Source organism: Halichoerus grypus, chromosome 4, assembly GCF_964656455.1.
Source record: "Halichoerus grypus chromosome 4, mHalGry1.hap1.1, whole genome shotgun sequence".
Classification (NCBI taxonomy): Eukaryota; Metazoa; Chordata; class Mammalia; order Carnivora; family Phocidae; genus Halichoerus; species Halichoerus grypus.
The window spans coordinates 58,852,575-58,879,822 of record NC_135715.1 but is presented as its reverse complement, the minus strand read 5'-3'; the positions used below and the strand labels follow the sequence as shown (position 1 = coordinate 58,879,822).

The 27,248-nt window shown below is 35.8% G+C and overlaps 1 protein-coding gene across 2 annotated transcripts in view; it reads left to right on the top strand.

Annotated features, from left to right (window-relative positions):
- KPNA3 (karyopherin subunit alpha 3) overlaps positions 1-27,248 on the top strand; it is a 101,141-nt gene that overhangs the window by 25,777 nt on the left and 48,116 nt on the right. Inside the window, exon 2 of one of the 2 annotated variants that reach the window (XM_036104615.2) lies at positions 18,795-18,839. In XM_036104615.2, coding sequence (XP_035960508.1) covers positions 18,795-18,839 — 45 coding nt within the window. Of the gene's footprint in view, positions 1-18,794; positions 18,840-22,497; positions 22,549-27,248 lie in introns of those variants that run through there. The other variant, XM_078070402.1, reaches the window with a different exon arrangement.

The window sequence follows — 27,248 nt, the reverse complement described above, 5'->3', positions numbered from 1 at the left end:
AATCCTATCTGATAAGGGACTTATATCTAGAATATATGAAGGACTCTTAAAACTCAGTAATAGGGGCACCTGCGTGGCTCAGTCAGTTAAATGTCCGACTCTTTATTTTGGCTCAGGTCATGATCTCAGGGTCCTGGGTTCGAGTGTCACATCATGCTCCCTGCTCATCAGGGAGCCTGCCTCTCCCTCTACCTGCCGCTCCCCCTGCTTGTTCTCTCTCTCTCTCTGACAAATAAATAAAATCTTTAAAAAAAAAAACAAAACTAACAGGGATAAACCTTGAAAATGATACGCTAAGCAGGAGAAACCAATCACAGAAAACACATACTGTATGATTCCATTTATATGACTGTCTAGAAGAGGCAAATCTATAGAGACAAAAAGTAGATTAATGGTTGTGTAGAATTGCGGTGGGAAGGTGGGTAAAATGGGGGGGTGACTACTGAAGGATACAAGGATTCTCTTTGTAGTGATGAAAATAACTCAAACTGATTTTGTTGGTGGTCATACAACTCTGTACTAAAAGCTATTGTGTACTTCAAATGGATGAGATGTATGGTGTATAAATTATATCTCAAAGCTGTTGTGATACCAAAAAAAAAAAAATAGTTCCACTGTGATACATTGACTAGTTGCAACCTAGACTATATACAGGTAGACAAAACAATATACTGTACTATTTTAAACACTAGATATAAATATTTCCTTATATTTAAAGATTTAAATGTTTCCCATTACGTGTATTCTGTTTATGACCCCACTGAAAAGTTACACTTCTTTTTTAAGATTTTATTTATTTGCCAGAGAGAGAGAGAGAGCACAAGTAGGGGGAGCGGCAGGCAGAGGGAGAAGCAGACCCCCCCACTGAGCAGGGAACCTGATGTGGGACTCGATCCCAGGACCCTGGGATCATGACCTGAGCTGAAGGCAGATGCTTAATCAATTGAGCCACCCAGTTGTCCCTGAAAAGTTACACCTTATTATGTTTTAGAATTCATCAGGAAACAAATCCAGATGGTTCAGTTATAATATGTAGTTGGTAATTGAAGCCACAGAAATATATGTGACATGCTAGGTGGAGTGAGTAAATGAATAGGCCTACAGGGCTGTAGACAGATCATAGGGAAGGACGATGTAGATGAATGGAGGAAGAAGACCATAGAGGATGGTATGGAAGTTAAGGAGGTGAAAATGAATGGTTAACTGTTTTCCTGCAGAGATGCCACATAAGAAATGTGTTCCATGAATAGAAGGTTGCTGATGATGTTGGCGGTAGCAGTGTCAATGGAACTTTGATTGGGAGTGGGCTAAGTGAAGGGAAGTGAAGACAGTAGAGACCACTCTTTCAAGAATTTGGCTAAGGAGGAGAGGAAAATGTAGGGTGAGGAAAGGCTTTAAAAAAAAAATAAGATGAAGGAGACGTGAGGTTACTTACGATGATGGGACATAGAGGTTGAAACATGGGAGAGAGGCGATAATTGATGAAGTAAGGCCCCTAGCTAGATGAGATCAAAGACAGACACCTCTTGCTCTGTCATATTTGGTAGGATGAAAGGAGACAAGGATGTAAGAGGATTCGGGTTATTGGGGATGGGATTGGGGAGGAGGTTTGGATGTGCATGATAGGAAGTTGAGGGAATTGCTACTATCTGATGGCTTCTGTTTTCTTAAATAGGAGGCCTGGTCTTCTGTTAAAAAGAAGGAGGACAGAGAAGGGGGGATTGAAAGTAGTAGCTTTTTGTAAAAAATCTAAGAGTAACCTGGAAAGATTTCCAAGCAGCAAGCATTGAGATCTTAATTGAGATTAGAGACCTAGAATTGGTAATACCCATAATGGAGGGAGGTTGAGCTTTTTTTTTTCCCTCTCTCACAACACTTAGCAGCCTAGCTTTTAGAGTGCGAATTGAAGTGACCCAAGGTTAGCTTTTTTGCCAGGGCAATAAGCTAGAATCACAGGGGACAAAACTGTGTATGTAATGTATATGAAGTATGTAAGAAGGAAGCGAAAACAAGAGGGGGTTGATAAATTGGGAGAAGTTGAAGGAGTTAGGGATTAAGGTAATCTTTGTGGATCTAGGTCAGTCTGTTGAATGGCAATTAATGGGAAATTGTTTAATGCCTTAATTGGATCTAGGGAGAGTTTTGCTGCTAGGGTCAGAGATTCTTCAAATTAGAGAATACTGTACAGAGTGTTTAAAATTCATATCTTCATTTCATATTAAAATGTTGAGCATTTCATAGTTTTTGAATGAAATGTAAAACATCCAAAATTTATCCTAATTGGACTGGTAGATCTGTGGCTGGTTCTTGATTGCTACAGAATCTTGAGTCATGGTGAAACTGAAATTTAGGAAAAAAGCAGAGCCTCGGTCTGTCCCTGACCAGCCTCTTGAACTGGATTATTTGAAGGGTTGTTGAAGGTACCAGGGATGTTGTCAAGACTTGGTTTGGGGAGGAAAATTGAGCCAGCTGCCAGAGTCTTCAGTGAATGTAAGGGAGATGGTGACAGAAATGAGAATGGACACGGGGATATGTGGCTAAATGATATAAACCTTTTCCACAACTGGGTAGAAGCCGTGGTCTTGCGGTGGTATAGAGACAGATATTGATCTTGACACATGTGGAATATGGGAGCATCATTAACAATGATGATGAAGATAACATCTGTTGATGGCTTTCTATGCCAGACACTGCCCCTGTCACATGCAGTTAGCATGAATTTGATTTATTTGTTTCAGTAACCCTGTGAGGCATTGTTATCTTTATTTTATGGATAAAGAAGCTGAGATAGGCCAGTAACATTCCTAAAATATCATAAAGTTTGCATGTGAGGGAGCCAGGATTTAAACCTGCTGACTCCTAAGCAGATGTTTCTAAACACCATTTTGTGCCATCAGCAGTGCACTAATGTAATTTGTCGAATATATATGTATTCCATGTGCATTGAATAATTTACATTGTTTGTAAGTACCTTAGAGGAAAATTGTTCAGTAGAATTTTTTGATGCTTTCTAATTGATGATGATTGTGTTGTTATATGTTTTATGGACATACTACCCTAGAGTTGTACCCTAGAATTGTGGATCTTAATAGTGTGGGTCCTGGACCAGTAGCATCGGCCTGGGATCTTGTTTGAAACAAATCCTTAACCCTTACTCCAGCCCTGCTGCTCAAGAAATTCTGGGAACGGACCCCAGCAGTCTTTTAACAAGCCAGATTAATTCCGATGTAGGCTGAAGTTTGAGAACTACTGACCCAGAGCAAAGTGTAGTATAAGAAGGTGAATGAGAGTTTGAATTAGACCCTTGGAGTAGTATTGAGATTGTCAGTGTTTTTCAGATCATGTTCTGTGAATTGAAATCTGATGGGGAATTATTAGCATTAGTTTATACTTTTCATGGCTGCAGTTTGGTATGTTGATGCTACTAGACACAAGTGAGATGGGAGGCAGAATGTCAGTAGATCACAACTATTGACAACTCAAAATGCATAGTAGTACACATCAGCAGTATTATTTTCTTTCCATTAAACATTTAAAAGTTGTGTAATATTTGATATACGAAAATAGGTAATGTCCATACAAGTTTTGAAGCAATAATAAAACAGATATTCTTGAATCTAATCAATTTAAGAACTAGCACAAAAACTACCTGTGTTTTCTTCTCTGATCACATCCCTAGCTTCCTACTGGAAATAATCCACTGTCACAAATGTGTTTAAATCATTACTTTGCTTTTCTAGACTTACCATACATGTCTATATCCTGAAATAAAAGATAGTATTTAGTTTTGCTTGCTTATTTTATAAAAATACTATGAAATACTCATATTTATAAAAAAAATAAGGTTTTTTTTTTTTTTACTTTGTTCATGTAATGTTACATCTCTGGATTTGTTCATGTAGCTGTAGTTCATTCCTCCTTGTTGCTGAGTTGTATATCACAATTTATTCTCTTTTAGTAAACATTTGGGTTGCTTTCAGTATTTTTGGGTTTTTTACTATCACAAACTAATGATGTCAGAAACCACTTGTATATGTCTCATGGTGCATATATGCAAGAGTTCCTGTAGGATTATACCCTGGAGTAGAATTGCTGTGCCCTTGGTGTTTTTCAGCTTTACCAGATTTTTGCCAAATTGTTTCCCAAAAATGATTGTACCAATGGACCTTTTACCAGTTGCTCTACATCTTTATGAACACTTGGTGATATTATACCTATTAATGTTTGGCAGCCTTAAGTGGAAGATGGTATCTCAACTGTGGTCTTAATTTGCACTTCAGTTAATAAGGTTGACTACCTTTTCATGTTGGCTATTATTTTTTATGAAATACCTTTTCTTGTCTTTCTCTTATTTTTTTTTTCTGTTGTCTTACTGATGTGTGAATACTTTATTCTGGGTATTTATTCACTATTCATGCTTCAGGTATCCTTCCAGTTTGGCTTGTCTTTTCACATTCTTTGTAGCATCTTTCAAAGAACAGAAATTCTAAGTTTTAACAGAGTTCTTTTTGTTTTAGCATTTTTTATATCTTCCTTAAGAAATTTTTCTCCACTCAGGGATCATAAAGATAGTTTTCTTTAAAAATTTAAAGTGTTGCTTTTATAAGTGTTCAAACCATCTGGAATAGATTTTTCTGGTGATATAGTAGGAATCCAGTTTATCCCCCCACCCCCATGGATAATTATTTGGCCCAGCACCATTTACTGAATAGTCTTTTTTTCCCAGTGTTCTGCATTGCCATCTCTATCATATCAAATTGCTATATATGTTTGGATTTATTGGGAGTTCTTTTCTATTGGTGAATTTAGTTTTCCTCTTTAATGTTTATATACTTTTTATATACCTTTAAAAGTTGTCAGTTTTTAAAATTACAGCTAAACCTGACTAGTAATAGTAACTTACCATTAAATATCCAGTCAGTGTTAAAATTTCCCCAGTTGTCTTTTATATGTAATATACGCATGTTTGGATTAGTATCCAAATAAAGTCCACTTACTGTGATTGATTGGTATGTTTCTTAAATTTTTTAAATCTGTAGGCTCCTACTTTATTTCCCAAACCACCTTTTTTTGCTTTGTTGCCTGTTGTTAGAGAAATGGGGTTATACTGTATTTGGCTGTTTGCAACCCATTGGTGTTTAGTATATCTTTCTGTTCTCTATATTTCCTGTAAGTTGGTTGTTAGATATAGAGGCTCAATATGGTTTGTATATTTGCCAAGACTGGTTTATAGATGGCATTATATACTCTTTTTAAAAAGAGGTTTTATTTGTTTGTCAGAGAGAGAGCACAAGCGGGGAGCAGGCAGCAGGCTGAGCAGGCAGAGGGAGAAGCAGGCTCCCTGCTGAGCAAGGAGCCCAATGCTCCTGACCTGAGCCAAAGGCAGGTGCTTAACCAACTGAGCCACCCAGGCATCCCGACTTTTTAAAAAAACATTTTATTGAGATAAAATTCACATACATTTTCACATACCATACAATTCACTCATTTAATGTGTATTCAGTGGGGTTTTTAGTATATTCATAGCGTTTCTCAACCATCACCACAAAAAGAAATGTTGGGCGCCTGGGTAGCTCAGTCGGTTAAACGTCTGCCTTCAGCTTGGGTCATGATCTCAGGGTTCTGGGATCGAGCCCTGTGTCTGGCTCCTTGCCCAGCATGGGGTCTGCTTCTCCCTACCCGCCCCCACCCCGCATGCATGCGTGCATGTGCTCCCTCTCTCTCTCTCAAATGAATAAAATCTTAAAAAAAAAAGAAACGTTATGCCCTTTAGCAGTCACTCCCCATTTCCTTATCCTCCCCAAACAACCACATCCCCCAGACCTAAGCAACAACGAATCTTTCTATCTCCATAGATTTGCCTGTTCAAGACATTCATATAAATTGAACCATATAATACGTGGTCTTTTGTGACTGGCTTCTTGGACTTAGCATAATGTTTTCAAGGTTCTTGCATGTTATTAGTATGTGTCGGTATTTCCTTCCTTTTTATTGCTGAATGGTATGCCATCGTATGGATATATCACATTGTATTTTATCCATTCATCAGTTGATGAAGGTTTAGGTTGTTTACACTTTTTGGCTATCGTGGATAACACTGCAATGAACATTCATGTATAAGTTTTTGTGCAGGCATATGTTTTCCTATCTCTTGGGTATTTACCTAGGAGTAGAATTGCTATCAAATGGTGATTTGATATTTAACCTTTTGAGGAACTGCCAAACTGTTCCAAAGTGGCTATGCCATTTTACAGTCTCACCAACGTGTATGAGAGTTCCAATTTCTCCACATCCTCACCAGTAGTTACCTGTCTTTTTCTTATTTTATCCATCCTAGTGAGTGAGTGATTGTAGTTTTGATTTGCATTTCTCTGATGGCTACTTTTGTTGAGCATCTTTTCATGTGCTTAGTCACCATTTGTTTATCATCTTTGGAGAACTGTCTATTCAGATCCTTTGCCCATTTTTAAAATTGTGTTGTCTTCTTATTGAATCAAAAGGGGTCCATTATATATCCTAGAATAAAAGTCCCTTATCAGGTATGTGATTTGCAAATCTTTTCTCCCATGAGATGGCATTTTAGTTTCTTGGGTATTATATATTCCTGTTAGGTGGTACATAATAATGTCATATTACCTCTTTTTGTGATACTACCAAGCCTTGATGATCACTGCCTGGATCCATTAATTTATTAACTGTTGTAAAGTGGTGGTATTTGAATTCTGTCATTCCTTCTTAGAATTTTGAGTTTGAAGTTAATGTTCTTTCAGCACATTGAAGATATGATTTCGCCGTTTTTGGTTTCCATTGCTTTTCAGAAGTCACTTTTGTCATATATTCCTGGAAACGTGGATGCCCAGTTGGTGGCAGTCTTAAAGAGTATCAGCACAATACCCTTTAGGTTTTGTTTTGGTTTTTGCTTTTTTGGCTTTTGTTTGTGTGTTTGTTTTGTTCCAGAGCTATAGTTTTCAGTTTTCTAGCTCTATCACCTCTTGAGAACACAGTTTTGTATCCTTATATAGTCTCCTACCTCCTTCTCCCCAAATAAAATGTATACATTTGCTTCAGTTGGTATATTTAGAAAAACAGAATTCCTAGCCCAGGGAACAGTATATAAATATCCATTTTACAGAGGATTTTTAAAAGAACAGGTTTATTGAAATATTGTTTGTATATCATATAATTCATTCATTGTTAGTGTAAAGTTTGATTTTTAGTAAGTTTTACAATTGTGTAACCATCCCCTCAATCCAGTTTTAGAACACTTCCATCACCCTAAATCCTGCCCTTTTCTGAAATTATTTATTTATTATTATAAAGATTCTCAACCAGCAGTTGACATAGGCTTCTTTTTTTTCTTTTATTTAAGATTTTATTTTTAAGTAATCTCCACACCCAACATGGGGCTCACACTCACAACCCCGAGATCAAGAGCCGCATGCTCCACAGGCTGAGCCAGGCTTTTCATAGCCCTAGAACCACCTGAAATTGCATGTCAGCAATATGTTCTATAGGTCCTGTGTTTAGAAAAAGTAAAATTTTAGTAAAATGACAGTTATGAATTACAGTCAGAACCATTCAGTGCATCTTGTTAAAGTGGTTCTGAAATTGTTCCTATGACTGAAAAGCTTTAGGAAAGAAAAATATGGGGATATGCTGTTTAAAAAATGAAAAGTAAAAATAAATTAAAAAGTAAAAAGTAAATAAAAATTACAAAATTAAAAATTATAATTTCATAATAAAGTTACAGACCTGTAAAATATAACCATTTATAAGGCCCATCTGTAGTGAATAAAATCAATAGAGAATTTTAAAAAATTTTTTAATTAACATATAATGTATTATTTGTTTCAGGGGTACAGGTCTGTGACTCATCAGTCTTACACAATTCACAGCACTCACCATAATAGTACCTACCCTCCCCAACGTCCATCATGAGAATTTTTTTTTAAAGTCTGTTTTCAGACTGTTGTGTTTTAAAGATAATCTGTTTTTCCCTGGCTGTTTTCAGGATTTCTTTTTTATTTTTGTTTTTTCCTTTTGTGTCCTGCAGTTTTACTGTGATTTCTTTTTATTTTCCTGCTTAGTGTTTGGCTTCTTAAACCTGTGGTTCAGTGTTTTTCATCAATTCTGGAAAGTTCTCAGCCAGTATCTCTCAAACATTGCTTCTGTGCAATGTCTCTAATGTCTTTGTGGAGCCCAAATAAGTACTGTTTGGTAACTTCTTACTATATCCTCTATGTTTTTTTGCCCTTTCTTCTGTAATTATAAAATTTGTGCTTCTTATATTTCATAATTGTTTCTTCTGACTTGCCTTACAGTTCACTGAATCTCTGTTAAACTCCATCAAATCTACTTATAAAACCCATCTGTTGAGATCTTAATTTTGGTTATAGTACTGTATTTCAACAATTATTTTTCATTTCTCAAAGTTCTGTTTGTTTTTTTCAGATCTGGCTCTTTCTTTCTTTTGTTTCTTTTCCTTCTTTCTTTTTACAGTAATCTCTATACCCAATGTGGAGCTCAAACACACAACCCCAAGATCAAGAGTCACAGGCTCCATTGACTGAGCCAGCCATATGCCCCCAAATCTGGTCATTTCTGATCATTTCTTCTGGCTTGCTGATAATTTTAATTTCATTTTTCTATTCCTTGAATGTTTATTATAGTTATTTTATATTTTATAATTTAATTTTAGTATTCTAATTCCAAGGAGGGTAGACCTGTATTCCTAGTTGTCATTGACTCTGTGGTTATGACTCTCTTTATAGTGGTTTATTTTCTTGTATATTTGGTGACTTTTCCTTAATCCTGAGAACCTGATGGAACTGCTTTTCAAGCAGAAAAGGTTTGCATCTGTTGAGGAACAGTCCATTTTGGCCATCTTGAGCAGTCGGGCTAAATGAGAAGTTTAGTTTTTTAACCCTGCATCAGAATCTGGATTTAATTTCTGTTCCCAATGTGAATAGATTATTAACCTCATACTTTCCCTTTCACATATTTACGTTTGACAACTTCCCCCATGGTTAATTTTACTGGCTCCTCTACCCCCTTAGTACTTATGTGAGTTTAACAATGCATTTAAAAAGTATTTTTTCCGTTATGGCTAGGATCCAGTTTAATGAAACAGAAGACTACTCAAAAGTATGAGGTCTTCCAGAAGTGACATATTTTGTTACTAAGAAAGATGTATGCATAGTATTTAAAATAAATATCATCATCACATTCTCTTTCTCTCTCTCTCTCTCTCTCTCTCTCTCTCACTCACACACCTGACCCTAAGAGTAACAGTAACTCCTTTAAAACTAACAAAGTATCTAATCGTTCAAATTTCCAGTATTCTCAAATATTACATATTTTTGAACAGTTTGTTTGGATCAGTATCCAGATAAAGATCTGTAGCCTTACTCTGATTGAGTGAATTTGAAGTCTCTTTTTAAATCTACAATCTTTTTTTAATTCAGTTAGCCAACATATAGTACATCATTAGTTTCAGATGTAGAGTTCAGTTATTCATTAGTTGCATATAACACCCAATGCTCATTACATCATGTGCCCTCCTTAATGCCCGTCACCCAGTTACCCCATCCCGCCACCCATCTCCCCTCCAGCAACCCTCAGTTTCCTATAGTTTAGTCTCTTAATCTGTAATCTTTTAATCTCACTTTTTTTGCCTTTTAGAGTGTCATTTAACATGTTTATTTGTCCTCTGTATTTTTTTTACAAATTGATAGTTGAATCTGGAGGCTTTATTTTGGGCAGAGGGGACAAGAGTACATCATATGTGATGGCTTTCTTTTCCATCAGGACGGCAGATAGTGTCTGATTGTCTCTCTCTGTAATGCTGACAGCCATTGAGGAACATTGCCTAAATTTATTATTTACTAGGAGTTGTAAATGGTGATATTCTAATTCTGTCCTTCTTTCTTTATTAGCTGGAATACTATTTTAAACAGAAACTTTCCCTTATTTATTAACTGGTTAGGTTATCCTCATGATAAAATTTGTTTAGGTAAAGGCAAAATGAGTGCTTGATTCTCTCCATTTATCAGTTTTCAGAACAATGAGGTGGTTCATTAGCACCTTCCAGTGATGACCAATATGGGTTTTTTTCATATTCTGAATTCATGAATTGAATCATATGTATGTTTCAGTTCATTGTGTTGTTGTTTTTTTTTAAGATTTTATTTATTTATTTATTTATTTATTTGAGAGGGGGTAGGGTGGGAGGAGCAGAGGAGTGGGGACGAGCCGACTCCATGCAGAGCTCAGAGCCTGATGTAGGGCTCCATCTCACCACCCTGAGATCATGACTCAAGCCAAAATCAAGAGTTAGACATTCAACTGACTGAGCCACCCAGGTGCCCCCATTGTAGTTATTATTTTTATTGATACTCTAATTGACCATCCTTGACCAATTGGCGCCCCTTCAAGGTAGCTTCTGAGTGTTTTGGACAGATCTAGGAATTTTATTTTATTTTAATTTTTTTTTTTTTTTTTTAAAGATTTTATTTATTGGGGCGCCTGGGTGGCTCAGTTGGTTAAGCGACTGCCTTCGGCTCAGGTCATGATCCTGGAGTCCCGGGATCGAGTCCCGCATCGGGCTCCCTGCTCAGCGGGGAGTCTGCTTCTCCCTCTGACCCTCCTCCCTCTCATGCTCTCTGTCTCTCATTCTCTCTCAAATAAATAAATAAATAAATCTTTTAAAAAAAAAAAAAAAAAAAAAGATTTTATTTATTTATTCATGAGAGACAGAGAGAGAGAGAGAGAGAGGCAGAGGGAGAAGCAGGCTCCCAAGGAGCAGGGAGCCCGATGCGGGACTCGATCCAGGACCCTGAGATCATGACCTGAGCCAAAGGCAGACGCTTAACCATCTGAGCCACCCAGGCGCCCAGATCTAGGAATTTTAAGTGGACAGATCTAGGAATGTTTTTAAAATGATGTATTCTGCGTATATTGGTATTTCCGATTCAAATTCAGGACAATAAGTAGGGTTTTACTAAACAACTTCTATCATATATCTCTATCTCCTTTGTCCCAGGTTGAAATTCCTTGTTTTCTTTGATACCAGGGTTGGTAGAATTAGAGTATCACATTACTACTCATTTCCTTTGTTCCAAATACATACACAACAGTGTCAGAATAATAATCTCAATACTATAACCAGTAGTAGGATTACTGAAAATGGTATAGTTTCTTTGTACTTACCTTGTCTTTAGGGTTGACTGGGAACATACAGTCAAATTACTATGTTGAAAAGTTATATGGGATAGTGTAACTGTGTCACCAAGTGAATATACACTTAGGTTAATTAATTTTTAAAATTCTTTTAGGAATTGCGTTTTTTTAAGTTTAATTTCATCATACATGTATGTAATTCATTTTTATATAGTTCTGAAGTCAAAGGGTGCCTAGTTTCCTTTAGCTCTTCACCCTGTTTCCTTCCTATTCCTGTATATTTTTCTATGTGATCTGTTTTATTTACTATTTTTTAGTTTATTTTTGGTATTTTGGAAGGTTTGGTATTTTGGAAGTTTTGTTTATTTGTTAAAGTGGTTAACTTTATTTAGTCTCCCCCCTTTTAGTCATTATTATCTATTGATTCCCTATTATGTGCATTATTGAAATTGGTTGTGACCTCTTTTTTCCCTTTTCCTAAGCATCTGATGTGAAGTATATCCTTTTTAAAAAAGTTTTTAAAAATTATTTTGAGATAGTTCTAGATTGATAGTTCTAGATTGACATGCAGTTGTAAAACATAATACAGAGAGATCCTTTGTACCCTGTACCCAGTTTCCCCCAATGGGAACATCTTGCAACACTATAGAAAAATACTGATATTTATACAGTCAAAATACAAAACATTTCTATCACCACAAGGATCTCTCATGTTGCCAATTCGTAGCCATGCTCCCTCCCTTTCACTCTGCCTCTCCTCAACCCGTGACAACCACTAATCTCTTCTCCATTTCTGTGATTTTGTTGCCTTAAGAATGTTATATAAATAGAATCATATGGTATGTAACCTTTTGGAATTAGCTTTTTTCTCTTAGCATAATTCCCTGGAGATTCATCCAAGTTTTTGCTTGTCTGAATAGTTCGTTCCTTTTTACTGTTGGGTAATGTTCTATGGCAATGTATAGTTTCATTAAACTGTGAAGGATACCTGGGGTGTTTCCAGGTTTGGGTTTTTCTGAGTAAGATGGCTACAAACATTTTTGTACAGATTTCCTATGAACATAAGTTTTCATTTCTCTGGGATAAAGGTCTAGACATGCAGTTGCTGAATACTATGGTTTTGCATGTTTTGTTTTTTAAGAAACTGTTTTCCTAATGGCTGTACCATTTTATAATCCTACTAGCAATGCATGAGTTTCTACACATCCTCATAAACATTTCATCACAATTATTTATTTTAGCTGTTCTGATAGATGTGTAGTAATATCTCATTGTGATTTTAATTTGCATTTCCCTAATGGCTAATAATATTGAACATCTTTTCTTGTGCTTATATGCCATCTGTATATCCTCTTTGATGAAGGGTATACACTTCATTTCTTTTGCCTATTTTCTAATTTAATTGATTTTCTATTTTAATTAATTTAATTGATTTTCTATTGAGCTTTGAGAGTTCTCTATATATTCTAGATACCAGGCCTTTAGTGGATATGTAGTTCGCAAATATTTTTTTTCAGTCTTTAGCTTATCTTTTCATCCCCTTTCCATGGGGGGCTTCCTCAGAGCAATGTTTTTTAATTTTGATGAGGTCCAGTTTACCAATTATTTCTTTTATGCATCATACTTTTAAGGTCAAATTTAAGATCTCTTTGCCTAGCTCCAGAACCCAGAGATTTTTTTTCTGAATGCTTTATAGTTTTACACTTAAACACGATCCATTTTGTATTAATTTTTGTGTAATATATGAGACTTAAATTAAGATTCATACATTTTGTCTAGCAGTGTCTACCTGTTCCAGCACCATTTGTTGAAAAGTCTGTCTTTCCTTTATTGAATTGCCTTTACCCTTTGTCAGAAATCAATTTGAGCATATTTGTATAGGTCTGTTTTTTTTTTTTTTTAATCTGTTTCTTTGATCCACCAGTATCACACAGTTTTTATTATTGTAGCTATGTAATCTTGAAATTGGATAGACTGGTCCCTCCCACTTTATTCTTCTTTTTCAAAAATTGTTTTAGCTTTTCTAATTACTTTGCCTTTTTTTTTTTTTTAATTTATTTATTTATTTGACAGAGAGAGACCCAGCAAGAGAGGGAACACAAGCAGAGGGGGTGGAAGAGGGAGAAGCAGGCTTCCCGCCGAGCAGGGAGCCCAATGTGGGGCTTGATCCCAGGATCCTGGGATCATGACCTGAGCCGAAGGCAGACGCTTAACGACTGAGCCACCCAGGCACCCCATACTTCGCCTTTCTGTATAAATTTTAGAATAATATTTTCTGTATCTACAAAGAATATTATTGGGATTTTGAGAGGAATTGTGTTAAACCTGTGTATTATAGTAGGGAGAATTGACATCTTTACCATGTTGAGTCTGTCAATCCATGAAACACAGTATATCTCTCCATTTTTTTAGATCTTTGAATTCTTTCATCAGTGTTGTGTAGTTTTCAACATGTATGTCCTATACATGTATTGTTAGGTCCATACGTAAGGTTTTTTTTTTTGAGAGATTATAAATGATACTGGGGGTATTTTTAATTTTGGTGCCCATGTATTCATTGCTAGGATATAGACATACAACTGATTTTTGTATTTTTATGTTGTATCTTGTGACCTTGTTGAACTGACTTATTATATCTACCTAATAAATCACTGGATTTTTTTTTTTTTTTTTTTTTTTTTTTACTGATGTCCAAAGGCATTTTTCTTTTTTTCTTTTTGGAAATCCATTCGTTTTTCTAATACATCTTGGTATTGGTTTCTCTCAGTTAATGTCCCAGGCATTGGTGTACTCTTTCAATATTTCATTTAAAGGCTTTTAGTTGTAGGACTTTTTTTTCTTTAATTGTAGTGTTTAGTATTTGCTTTATTTCATTGCTTTGGTTTTCTTCTTTGAGGTCTCCTTATTATAGGTATGTAGGATCTTTGCTTAGCTTTATTGTCACTTTCATTCTAATATTTTCACCTTCATTCTTTTTCTTTCTTTCTTTCTTTCTTTCTTTTTTTTTTCAGATTTTAAGTAATCTCTACACCCAATGTGGGGCTCGAACTTACAACCCTGAGATCAAGAGTCGCATACCCTACTGACTAAGCCAGTCAGGTTTTCTCACCTTCATTTCTTTCGATTAAAAATTTATTTGCACGTTCTTGGGCGCCTGGGTGGCTCAGTTGGTTAAGCAACTGCCTTCGGCTCAGGTCATGATCCTGGAGTCCCTGGATCGAGTCCCGCATCGGGCTCCCTGCTCGGCAGGGAGTCTGCTTCTCCCTCTGACCCTCCCCACTCTCATGCTCTCTCTCTCTCATTCTCTCTCTCTCAAAAAAATAAAAAATAAAAAATAAAAAAATCTAAAAAAAAAATTTATTTGCACGTTCTTTATCTCTTAGGCATTATCTGTTGTGTATTGAATCTCATGACTGTTCTTGGTTAGGTTTCCTTTCTGAAATAATTTTTTTCTTTTACTTCAAATTCTTTCCTATTTTTAGCACCTGATTTCTGAGTTTTTCTAATTCTGATTTAGAATGTTATTCACATTTTCTTGGATATAATCTTTGTCTTGTAGGTATGGCTTTTTGGTGGCAAGCTTTTAGTGTCAACATTCTGCTCCTTATTTTCCCATTTCTTATGGCATGTAATTTGATCTCAACCCTTTTCTGTTGTTCATTTACATTTCCTGAACTTTTTGGAGCAAGGGATTGGTCAGGATAGTTTTTCTAGCTTTACCACCCTATACCCCTCTTCTTCTGTGGATTTTTACAAAATGATAAGAAGTATTTAGCTTTCTGTGTTCTGAGATCAGTCTCTGTTTCATTAACCCACTTTTGTCTGGACCCTCCTTTTCTTTGCTTCGTTGTGCCTGTCTTGCTCAGTTGGGATTCTTCTCCCCCAAGTTCTTTTCAGTGCAGGGCTATGCCCAGAAAGGGAGACTTCAGTCCTTAGTTTTCAAGTCTAGAGGCTTATCATACCTTACAGTGTTGGTGTATACAAAAAGATCTTTCCATTTGTAGCTATTTGCAAATTGCCTTTCTAAACTCGAGTGATTTATGATTTGGGGTTTTTCTGGCCGCAAGTCCTTCAATTACCTACCGTATTATTTCTGCTTTTCTGTTTCCTTCTGTATACATGCTGATACCATGTGAGTCCTATACTTGACGATTTGACCCAGATTCTGCGTGTATTTGAGAATTCGTGGGGATACCTTGTCACTCAATCTTGTAGATTTTGTCCATGGGGTTTTGGTTTGGGTGTCCTGGTGACTGTGTGTGTGTGTGTGTGTGTGTGTGTGTGTGTCGGGGGAGATTATAGGACATTAAAAACTTAATTGAGAACTTTTATTCAAGAGAAAGACAACCCAAGTAGACTAGTTAGGAGGCTATTGTGGTGATCCAGGTGAGAGGATGGTGGTGTAGTCTAGGATAATGGCAGTGGAGCCAGAAGGTGTGAATCCTATTTTTGGTGACTTGTTGGACGTCAGAGAGTGAGAGACTGAGCAGACATGGCAGATCTCCTAAGACTGGGATTCTTACAACTGTTTGGATGGTGGTGCTTTTTCTAATATTGGGAATATTCATGGAAGAGTAGTTTTTTGGGGGAATGTTTTTTGGGGAGGGGAGGAGTAAAGGGAGGAGAGGGATCAGCTATTATGGTATTTGTAAGCATGCTAAATGTGAGGCCTTGCAACAGTCTGTCCTCTACCCCCAAATACACATATAGACATATTTCATTTCTTCAGGGAGCTGTTTCCTGATTCCCTAATCATGTCTCCTTCCAATACTGAACTTTATTTATTTTCTTATCTTAACATTTAACACATTTATATTACGCTTATTACTAATGTGTTTTTCACTAGACCAACTGTTGGCAAACTTTCTCTTAAAGGGACAGAAGGTAAATATTTTAGGTTTTGGGAGCCCAGAGACAAAAATAAGGATATTACATGGATACTTAATAGTATTTATAATATAACCAGCTAAAAGTGTAAAAACCATTCCTGTTCATTCCTACAGAAAACAGCCCATAAGATTTGGGCCACAGGCTGCGGTTTGCTGACATTTTACTAGACTGTAAATTCTATACTTGTCTCTCAGTTGTAGGCATAGTGCCTGGTGCATTTTAGATGTATTCAGTAAATTTTTGTTGAGTGAGTGAATATAGTACTTACAGATTTGGAGCTCAGGCAAGAGGACTGAACTAAAGATAGGTATTTGAGAATGGTCATCAAATAGTAATTGAAGACATGAGAGTAGATGAGATCACTTGGGAAGAATGTTAGGGAGGAGAGGGCCCAAGATGGAGCCTTTTTCTGTAATTCAAACAGAGAAGAGAATAAGTCATGACTAACTCAGTGGTACTTTTATCAGATACATAGTAGTCAGTACTTGTTGTTGATTGACCTAAGTCATTTGGCTATTTTACACGCATATGGTACTTTTGGGTGAGTAGGAGGCCTTTAACTATTAGAGATAGGTATTTTTTCCTTAGGAATTTTACTACCAGTGAGTTATGTTATAATAAGCTTTAGAATTCTGCCACTTATACAAGCATGTGTTAGCAAGCAGTTACCACCTTGTAATAAAACTTGAACTATAAGCATATACCACAAAGAACTGATTAGGATTAGATGACAAAATCCTCCAAGAAAGGGTGAGATACAGGATCAAAGGGAGGCCTAGACTCAAAAACTTCTCTGAAGACAGACTGCTGGACTTGCCAGATTCTTAAACTGCAAACAGATAAGAATCAAGACACATGTACAATATTCCTAGTCAATCTGTATATCTTGCACAGTTCCATTTCATCAAGAAAAAAAGTTATTTCCAATATCTCTTATACTAATTAACAAACCATTGTCTAAATTCAAATGTTGGTATTTGAAGCACTTACTTAACTGGGAGCTAACTTCTGATATGGATGCTTCAAATGCTAACTAACTTACTTTGAAGTGTGGATTCCTAATTTAGGGAACTTTAGAAGTTGACTCACCACTCCTATTGATGCTGAAGTATTTTAGTGTGAATTACAGGATAGCATTAACTTGATCATATTTTGTAAGGGATATGTTGCCTGATCTTTTTTGTTGTGTGCCTATCATCTTATTAACAGTCCATAAATAATTAAATGTAGTAGTTATTGCAATGAAAATATTTTTCCTTCTCAGTTCTAGTAACAGTTGGATTAGATAGTCATATAGGCAAATTTTAACTGTAGTGCGGTTCTAATCTTCAAGTGAATCAAGACAGTTTAGAGTTATCAAAATAATATTGGTATTTGAAAATTGCTCAACATTTATTACCATTCTATATGATGAATTTTACATGAAGCAGTCTGTATTCATCATATTAAAGTCAAAACACAGAAACATAGAATTAGATTCAAGGTTCTATCTTTCTACTCTTGAACCCTACTAGAGATAATAGTTTTATCAGTGCATCATTTCTTCACATTAAATGAATGCTACTAATTTGAATTTTGTTTGGCAGTTTTGTTTACATTTAATATATATATTTAAGCATAAGTTATATCTAGATTAATATTTCAGTATATTTTACCAACTTTATAATTTGATTTTTGTGGGATTTTTTTTCCTAAGAGAATTAATTTATCACTGCAGTTTAGGAAAACTTGACAGAGATACCATAGCAAAAGAATTATTAAATAAAATAGTAGCATACTGAATCTGGCAATATATTAAAATAATAATATACCATGACCATGTAACCTTAATGTAGCCTTAAATCCAAAAACGTAAGTACCATACTTATATGTGTAATAAGATAATCCATCATATCAGTACATCAAGGGGAGAGGGGATATCTAACCATTTCCGTCATTCCTGATAAGACCATGCCTGATAGAGCCTCTCAGTAAACTTAGAAGGATACTTTGCCTTTTGATACAAAATAGCTATCCCAAATTTATTTTCCTTTTCGTGTGGTTTTAAGGCCATGACAATAAGTTATTTACTTTTTTAAAATGTGAATCATTTGAGATAGATAATCATTGGTTGCAAACCTCAAAAACCAACTCTGGCCAACTTAAACAAAACCATAATTTATTGGAAGGATATAGGTAGTTCATAGAATGAATAGGGACACCTGAGAACTGGGAATAGAGCAACTCCAGGGTATAGGTATTATTCACTATCTTGTCCAGATATTTCCTTTGGAAATTAATGTGCTACCCTTCTTTTATTTTCCTTTCTACTTTGCTCAAGGTTCAGGGGGAGAAAGTTCTGCTGGCATGGTTTCGGTCTCATGCCCTGTTCAAAACTAGGAGAGAATGAGATACTTTAATAGGAGTTCGATCAGGGCAGTCCACAGCGGAGGGCATATAATTCCCCAAAGAAACCTGGGTGCAGTTAGGAAAGGGGAATGGATTCTAGGCAGCCAAGTCCCACCTCCCACTCCCCACAAAATTAACCAACAGATATCCAGTAAAATAGACAGGAGTTTCGGCTTTTTAAACTCCATGGTTGATTTAAAATCTAAAACTGACCAGTCCTTAATCCTTAACAATAAATTACTTCTAAAAAATTTTTAAATATTAAACGCTTAGACCTTAATTTATCTACTAGCAGTATTAATATTCAGTACTTATGTATTCTTTATTTTTCCTTTTAGACAATGCGAAGACACCGGAATGAAGTGACAGTTGAACTGCGAAAGGTAAGGGTGATTACATTTAAGAGAAGGTAATTAGGAGGTTTTTCTGATTTTAAAATTCTGTATAACTTGAATAATGAAAATACTGTAGCAAACTAGTGGTCATCCCTAAATCACACAGCATAAAAATATATCATTAAATAGTTAATAATGGTATATACTTACAACAGCTTTTATTTATCGAGGTACTGCATACTGTGTGAAGTATTTTAGTGCCAGCATTGAAATTCTCACATCTGATGAAATTAGATACTCTTCTGTTTTGTTTTGTTTCTTAATATCTCTTTCTTTGGGCTAGAAAGGATTCCTCCACCTTCTTCACGTAAAAGTTACACGTACTTGTTAAAGATACTTTAGAAAAATAAAAGTAAAATAACCTTTTATCTTACCAATTAAATGAAACTGCTGTTAAAATTTATTGTATTTCCTTTTGGGTTTTTTTTTGAGGACTTTAGAGTTAACCTTCATGAGATTCTGTATTCATGCAAGTTCATTTTATTTGAAGCAAATATTTTAATTGCCAATCAAGAAAATACACATAACTAATTCTCTATATTACATGACCATTAAAAAAACAGATTTTGAAATTTATTTCCAAATCTTTGTGTTCATCTTAGGTTAGATCCTTTTCTTGATCTTAATTCACTCCTGAAATTCCTATATTAAATTACCATCTTGAAACTTTTCAGTTTTAGAGAGAAGGAAGGTCTTGATTCTGAGAGTAACACTCTCCCTGTTACTAAAACTATAAATAGACCTGTGCGTTTATTTATTTAGTAAGTATTTATTAAATACCTACTTTGGGTCATGAATTTTTACCCAGCATCAATATTATGCTCATTGTATAGTATATAGTTCCTGAAATTGATTTTCCTATACTCCCTATGTACCCCCCCCCAGTCTTTAGTACAATTGAAAAATGCTTGCTAATTCCAGTGTTCTTTCAACTCCTTAACCTCTTCAAAGATACTTACAGATTAACAACAGTGATTTGGCAATCATATTTTCAAGTTTTTTCAGATCCTTGGTTCATTTGGACCAGAGACGTAAACTAAGCCTTAGCTTAATAAAGAGAGTGAGGTGAGCTCCTTGCCAATCTTAACACTCGGACCTAGCTTCTTTTTTTCTTTTTAACTTTTATTAGCATATAACATACATAGAAAAAGGTCAACACATCTTAAGTGTACAGCTTGATGAATTTTCACAAAGTGAACACATCTGTATAATAAGCTCCTAGATCAAGAAAGAGAACATTACCTGTATTCTAAGGCTCCTTCCCAGTTACTCCTTTCCCCCAAGGGTAACCATTATCTCGGTTTTTAATATTATAGATTATTTTGCATAGTTTGAACTTTATATAAATAGAACAGTAAGTGTCCTTCTGTGTCTAGTTTTTTACATTCATCATGTAAAGCTCATTCTCCTCAATAGAGACAGTAGGAGTAAAACATCTGTAACATTATACCAGCTATCCGCAGATGTGGGCCTTTACTTTTCCCTACATTTCATGCTTGGAAAACAACTCTAAAACTTTTGTGTTGGTCCTGGTGTTATTCAGAATCCTCCTCTTATTTTAAGCTTTCTAGCTCTTCTAATATGCTTATAAATTCAAGCTATTCATTTGTATTTATATTTGGCTATTTGTTCCTCCATTTATAGTTGTGCTATCTTCTGTACTTAATTTATAGAATTAAAATTTCTTGCTTGTCAGAGTACATCTTTTTAAATATCCATTTTGGTTACCTTAGAGTCCTCTTCGCTCTTCTTTTTCTTCATAGATAACATTATTTTCATTTCAGTCACTAGAATTAGTTCCTAGAAATCCTTATAGAAGGATCAAAAATGAAATTAAAGAAATCTCAAGAAATTCCTTACTTCACACTTCAGAATTCCCTGGTTAAGCAGCAGAATGTGAACCATTCCTGAAGCAAAGCCTAAACTTCAAACCAAGCTTAATTGATTTTGATATGATTGTACAGAGGTGTGGAGAGCCCTTCAAGAGAAGATTCCTTTACTCTTTATAGTCAGTGTCTGTCTCTACTTCTAGTCTTGCTGTAGCTTTGTAGCTCCATTGAGGAAAAAATCCCAGCATTGTTGTTAATGATATTGAGATTCTTGAAAAATACAAGAAAGCTAGTTTCCAGAGTTTCATAGATTAGCTCTACCCATTTGCATTAGACTGTAATCTTTTAAAGTGAGGGTGATAACCACACTCCCCCACCCCAAGTACTCTCAAGTCACTCTCCCAGCCTATCCCTAAATGCCTAGTCAAGTTCTGGACCAATAGTTGGTACTTATTAAATGCTGATATTCAAGAATTAAATTGATTATGATATCTTAAAATTTTCTGTATATTTAAATCATTTATTGAACTTTTAAAAAATCATTTATTGAACTTTTAAGACAAATACGATAGAGACAAAGCAGTACTATTCAAAAGTCCTAATCTGTGCCAAATTAGGGAGCTTATGTCAAAATATTAAACAAGGGACTGCTTCTTTTACCAAAAAATCCTTCTGCCTAAATAAATAAATAATGGAACTAAACAATGTGTTTAGTTTCATAGTTGATTTCTGGCACAAGCTTCGTATCTTGTAGCAGACCTGTAACAAATTGAGAAATTTTAGCCAGTTCAGGGATCATACTTTGAATAACACAGTATCTGCTCTGTCAAATTAAGAATGAAATCTAATTATTAATGTGTACTGTTTTTACTGGCCTCACATTCTTTTTTTTTTTTTTTGAACTTTTTTGTCTTCTTTTACCTCCTTGATATCTTACTTTCCTATTTAAGTAAGTACTTTTGTATCAACACTTACACAGAAGTCTGTACTCCTGTTTTATATCATGTTGTAAACAGAGTTACATAGGAGTTAAATAACTTGCCTAAAATCACACAGCTGATAACACCTCTCAAGGTAAATGTTTGTTGAGTGAATAATACCTCATTCATGAGTTGAAAATCAGTCCACAACCTGCCACTGGCATTTTTAACTTTAGCACATTATATTAAACTTTATATAATCTTCTCTTGGTGATTAATCAGTCAGATATTCCATTAGGATTTTATTGTCATTAGATTTGGGGGTAGGATTGGTTAAGTTCTTACATAATGAAAAACACCACCAAAATGCCCTACTTGACTAATCAGATACAGTATAATTGTTTTAATTGTTTGGCCTTGTAGTAAAATATCTTTTTAAAAATAGCCTGAATTCCCGTATATCAACAAGATAATAAAGAAAATTCATATCATATTCATTAATACAGAAACAAAATCCAGCACTCATCCTGATAAAACTCTAAATAAATTACAGATAGAACTTGCTCAACTTGATAAAGAACATCTGCAAAAACCTGCAGCTAACATCATAATTAATGGTGAACATTAAGTGAAAGCCGAATGCTTTTCCCCTAGGATCTGAGAACAAGGCAAGGGTGTCTGCTCTTATTGCTCTTATTTAATACAGTTCTGGCAATTCTAACCAGTGCCATAAGTCAAGAAGAATAAATAAAAGGCATTTAGTTTAGAAAGGGAAAAATAAAATTGTCCCTTTTTGCAGATGACGTGAATGTCTATGTAGAAAATCCTAAAGAATCTACAGAAAAGCTCCTCAAATTAGTAAGTTCAGCAAGGTCACAGAATACAAGATTAACACATAAAAGTCAATGGCTTATGTATGCTAACAGTGAACATGCAGAAATCAAAATTGTAAGTACAATACCATTTTTTAAGATTTTATTTATTTTTTAAATTAATTTAAATTCAGTTAATAAACATATAATGTATTATTGGTTTCAGAGGTACGGGTCTGTGATTCATCAGTCTTATATAATACCCAGTGCTCATTACATCACATGCTCTCCTTAATGTCTATCACCCAGTTACCCCATTCTCCCACCTCCCTCCCCTCCAGCAACCCTCAGTTTGTTTCTTATGATTAAGAGTCTCTTATGGTTTCTCTCCCTCTCTGGTTTTGTCTTGTTTTATTTTTTCCTCTCTTCCCCTGTGATCCTCTCTTTTGTTTCTTAAATTCCACATATGAGTGAGATCATATGATACTTGTCTTTCTCTGATTGACTTATTTTGCTTAGTATAATACCCTCCAGTTCCATCCACGTCGTTGCAAATGGCAAGATCTCATTCCTTTTGATGGCTGCATAATATTACATTGTATATATATACCACATCTTCTTTATCCATTCATCTGTCGATGGACATCTTGGCTCTTTCCACAGTTTGGCTATTGTGGACATTGCTGCTATAAACATCAGGGTGCACGTACCCCTTCAGATCCCTACATTTGTATCTTTGGGGTAAATACCCAGTAGTGCAATTGCTGGATCGTAGGGTAGCTCTATTTTCAACTTTTTGAAGAACCTCCATGCTGTTTTCCAGAGTGGCTGCACCAGCTTGCATTCCCACCAACAGTGTAGGAGGGTTCCCCTTTCTCCGCATCCCCGCCAACATCTGTCATTTCCTGACTTGTTAATTTTAGCCATTCTGACTGGTGTGAGGTGATATCTCATTGAGGTTTTGATTTGTATTTCCCTGATGCCAAGTGATGCTGAGCATTTTTTCATGTGTCTGTTGGTCATTTGTATGTCTTCTTTGGAGAAATGCCTGTTCATGTCTTCTGCCCATTTCTTAACTAGATTATTTGTACTTTGGGTGTTGAGTTTGATAAGTTCTTTATAGATTTTGGATCCTAGCCCTTTATCTGATATGTCATTTGCAAATATCTTCTCCCATTCTGTCAGTTGTCTTTTGGTTTTGTTGACTGTTTCCTTTGCTGTGCAAAAGCTTTTTATCTTGATGAAGTCCCAGTATTTCATTTTTGCCTTTCTTTCCCTTGCCTTTGGAGACATGTCTAGCAAGAAGTTGCTGCGGCTGAGGTCGAAGGGGTTGCTGCCTGTGTTCTTCTCTAGGATTTTGATGGATTCCTGTCTTACATTTAGGTCTTTCATACATTTTGAGTCTATTTTTGTGTGTGGTATAAGGAAATGGTCCAGTTTCATTATTCTACTTGTGGCTGTCCAATTTTCCCAGCACCATTTATTGAAGAGACTGTCCTTTTTCCATTGGATACTCTTTCCTGCTTTGTCGAAGATTAGTTGACCATAGAGATGCGGGTCCATTTTTGGGTTCTCTATTCTGTTCCATTGGCCTATGTGTCTGTTTTTGTGCCAGTGCTATCCTGTCTTGATGATTACAGCTTTGTAATAGAGCTTGAAGTTGGGCATTGTGATGCCACCAGTTTTGGTTTTCTTTTTCAACATTCCTTTGGCTATTTGGGGTCTTTTCTGGTTCCATACAAATTTTAGGATTATTTGTTACATATCTGTGAAAAAAAGTTGATGGTATTTTGATAGGGATTGCATTGAATGTGTAGATTGCTTTAGGTAGCATAGACATTTTAACAATATTTATTCTTCTAATCCATGAGCAGGGAATGTTTTTCCATTTCCTTATGCCTTCCTCAATTTCTTTCATGAGTGTTCTATAGTTTTCTGAGTGCAGATCCTTTTTCACTGGGGTCATTTTTGCCATTTTAGTATTTTGTTTCTCACTCATTTATTCTTCTTTGGACAGAATGATAAGATGGAAAAATTCACATCAAAAAAGAGAACAAGAGGCTGCACTGACTGCCAGGGACCTAATCAGTATGGACATAAATGTCAGAACTAGAGTTCAGAATAACAATTATAAAGATACTAGCTGGGCTTGAAAAAAAAAAAACATAGAAAACACTAGAGAATCCCTTTCTGGAGAAATAAAAACTAAAATCTATCCAAGTTGAAATCAAAAAGGCTATTAATGAGATGCAGTCAAAAATGGAGGCCCTAACTGCTAGGATAAATAAGGCAGAAGAGAGAATTAGTGATATAGAAGACCAAATGATGGAGAATAAAGAAGGTGAGGAAAAGAGAGATAAACAAGTACTGGATCACAAAGGGAGAATTCGAGAGATAAGTGATAGTCTCAAGGGGAACAATATTAGAATAATTGGGATCCTAGAAGAAGAGGAAAGAGAGAGGGGGGAGAAGGTATATTGGAGCAAATTATAGCGGAAAACTTCCCTAATCTAGGGAAGGAAACAGGCATCAAAATCCAGGAGGCACAGAGAATCCCCCTCAAAGTGAATAAAAATAGGTTAACACCCTGACATATAATAGTGAAACTTGAAAATCTCAGAGACAAAGAGAAAATCCTGAAAGCACCTCAGGACAAGAGGTCTGTAACCTACGAGGGTAGAAACATTAGATTGGCAACAGACCTATCCACAGAGACCTGGCCAGCCAGAAAGGACTGGCATCATACATTCAGGGTGCGAAATGAGAAAAATGTGCAGCCAAGGATACTTTATCCAGCTAGGATGTCATTCAAAATAGAAGGAGTGATAAAAAGCTCTCAGGACAAACAAACCAAAAGAATTTGTGATCACCAAACCAGCCCTACAGGAAGTATTAAAGGGGATCCTTTAAGCAAAGAGAGAGCCCAAAAGTAACGTAGACCAAAAAGGAACAGAGACAATCTACAGAAACAGTCACTTTACAGGTAATACAATGGCACTAAATTCGTATCTTTCAATAGTTACTCTGTAAATGGGCTAAATGCCCCAGTCAAAACACACAGAATATCAGATTGGATGAAAAAGCAAGACCCATTGATATGCTGTCTGCAAAAGACTCATTTTAGACCCAAAGACACCTCCAGATTTAAAGTGAGGGATGGAAAACCATTTATCATGCTAATGGGCATCAAAAGAAAGCTGGGGTAGCAATCTTCATATCAGACAAATTAGATTTTAAACCAAAGACTGTAATAAGAGATGAAGAAGGATACTATATCATAAAGGTTCTATCCAACAAGAAGATCTAACAATTTTAAATATCTATGCCCCTACCATGGGAACAGCCAATTGTATAAGCCAATTAATAACAAAATCAAAGAAACAAATTGACAGTAATACAATAATAGTAGGGGAATTTAACACCCCCCTCACTGAAATGGACAGATTATCTAAGCAAAATATCAACAAGGAAATAAAGGCTTTGAATGACACACTGGGCCAGATGGACTTCACAGATACAATCAAAGCATTTCATCCCAACGTAACAGAATACACATTCTTCTCAAGTGCACATGGAACATTCTCCAGAATAGATCACATACTGGGTCACAAATCAGGTCTCAACCAGTACCAAAAGATTGGGATCATTCCCTACATATTTTAGGACCACAGTGCTTTGAAACTGGAATTCAGTCACAAGAGGAAATTTGGAAAGAACTCAAATACATGGAGGCTAAAGAGCATCCTACTAAAGAATGAATGTGGGGGGATGGGTTAGCCTGGTGATGGGTATTAAAGAGGGCATGTATTGAATGGAGCACTGAGTGTTATACGTAAACAGTGAATCATGGAACACTACATCAAAAACTAATGATGTAATGTATGGTGATTAACGTAATAAAATTAAAAAGAAAAAGAATGAATGGGTCAACCAGGAAATTAAAGAAGAACTAAAAAATTCATGGGAACAAATGAAAATGAAAACAAATGTTCAAAACCTTTGAGATGCAGCAAAGGCAGTCCTAAGAGGGAAGTATATAGCAATACAAGCCTTTCTCAAGAAACAAGAAAGGTCTCAAATACACAACCTTACCTTACACCTAAAGGAGCTGGAGAAAGAACCCCAAATAAAACCTAAACCCAGAAGGAGAAGAGAACTAATGAAATTAGAGCAGAAATCAATGAAATAGAAACCAAAAGAACAGTAGAACAGATCAATGAAAGTAGGAGCTGATTCTTTGAAAGAATTAATAAGATCGATAAACCCCTGGCCAGATTTATCAAAAAAGAGAAAGGACCCAAATAAATAAAATGATGGATGAAAGAGGAGAGATCACAACCAACACTGAAGAAATACAGTTGTAGGAAAATATTATGAGCAAAGCCAACAAATTAGGCAATCTGGAAGAAATGGATGCATTCCTAGAGATGTATAAACTTACCAAAACTGAAACAGGAAGAAATGGAAAACCTGAACAGACCCATATCCAGCAAGGAAATTGAAGCAGTAATCAAAAATCTCCCAGGGGCGCCTGGGTGGCTCAGTTGTTGGGCGTCTGCCTTCAGCTCAGGTTGTGATCCCAGGGTCCTGAGATCGAGCCCCACATCAGGCTGCCTGCTCGGCGGGAAGCCTGCTTCTCCCTTTCCCACTCCCTGTGTTGTCTCTCTCTGTCAAGTAAATAAATAAAATCTTAAAAAAAAAAAAAAAATATCCCAGCAAATAAGAGCCCAGGGCCAGATGGCTTCCCAGGGGAATTCTACCAAACCTTTAAAGAAGAACCAATACCTATTCTTCTGAAGCTGTTTTAAAAAATAGAAAGGGAAGGAAAACTTCCAA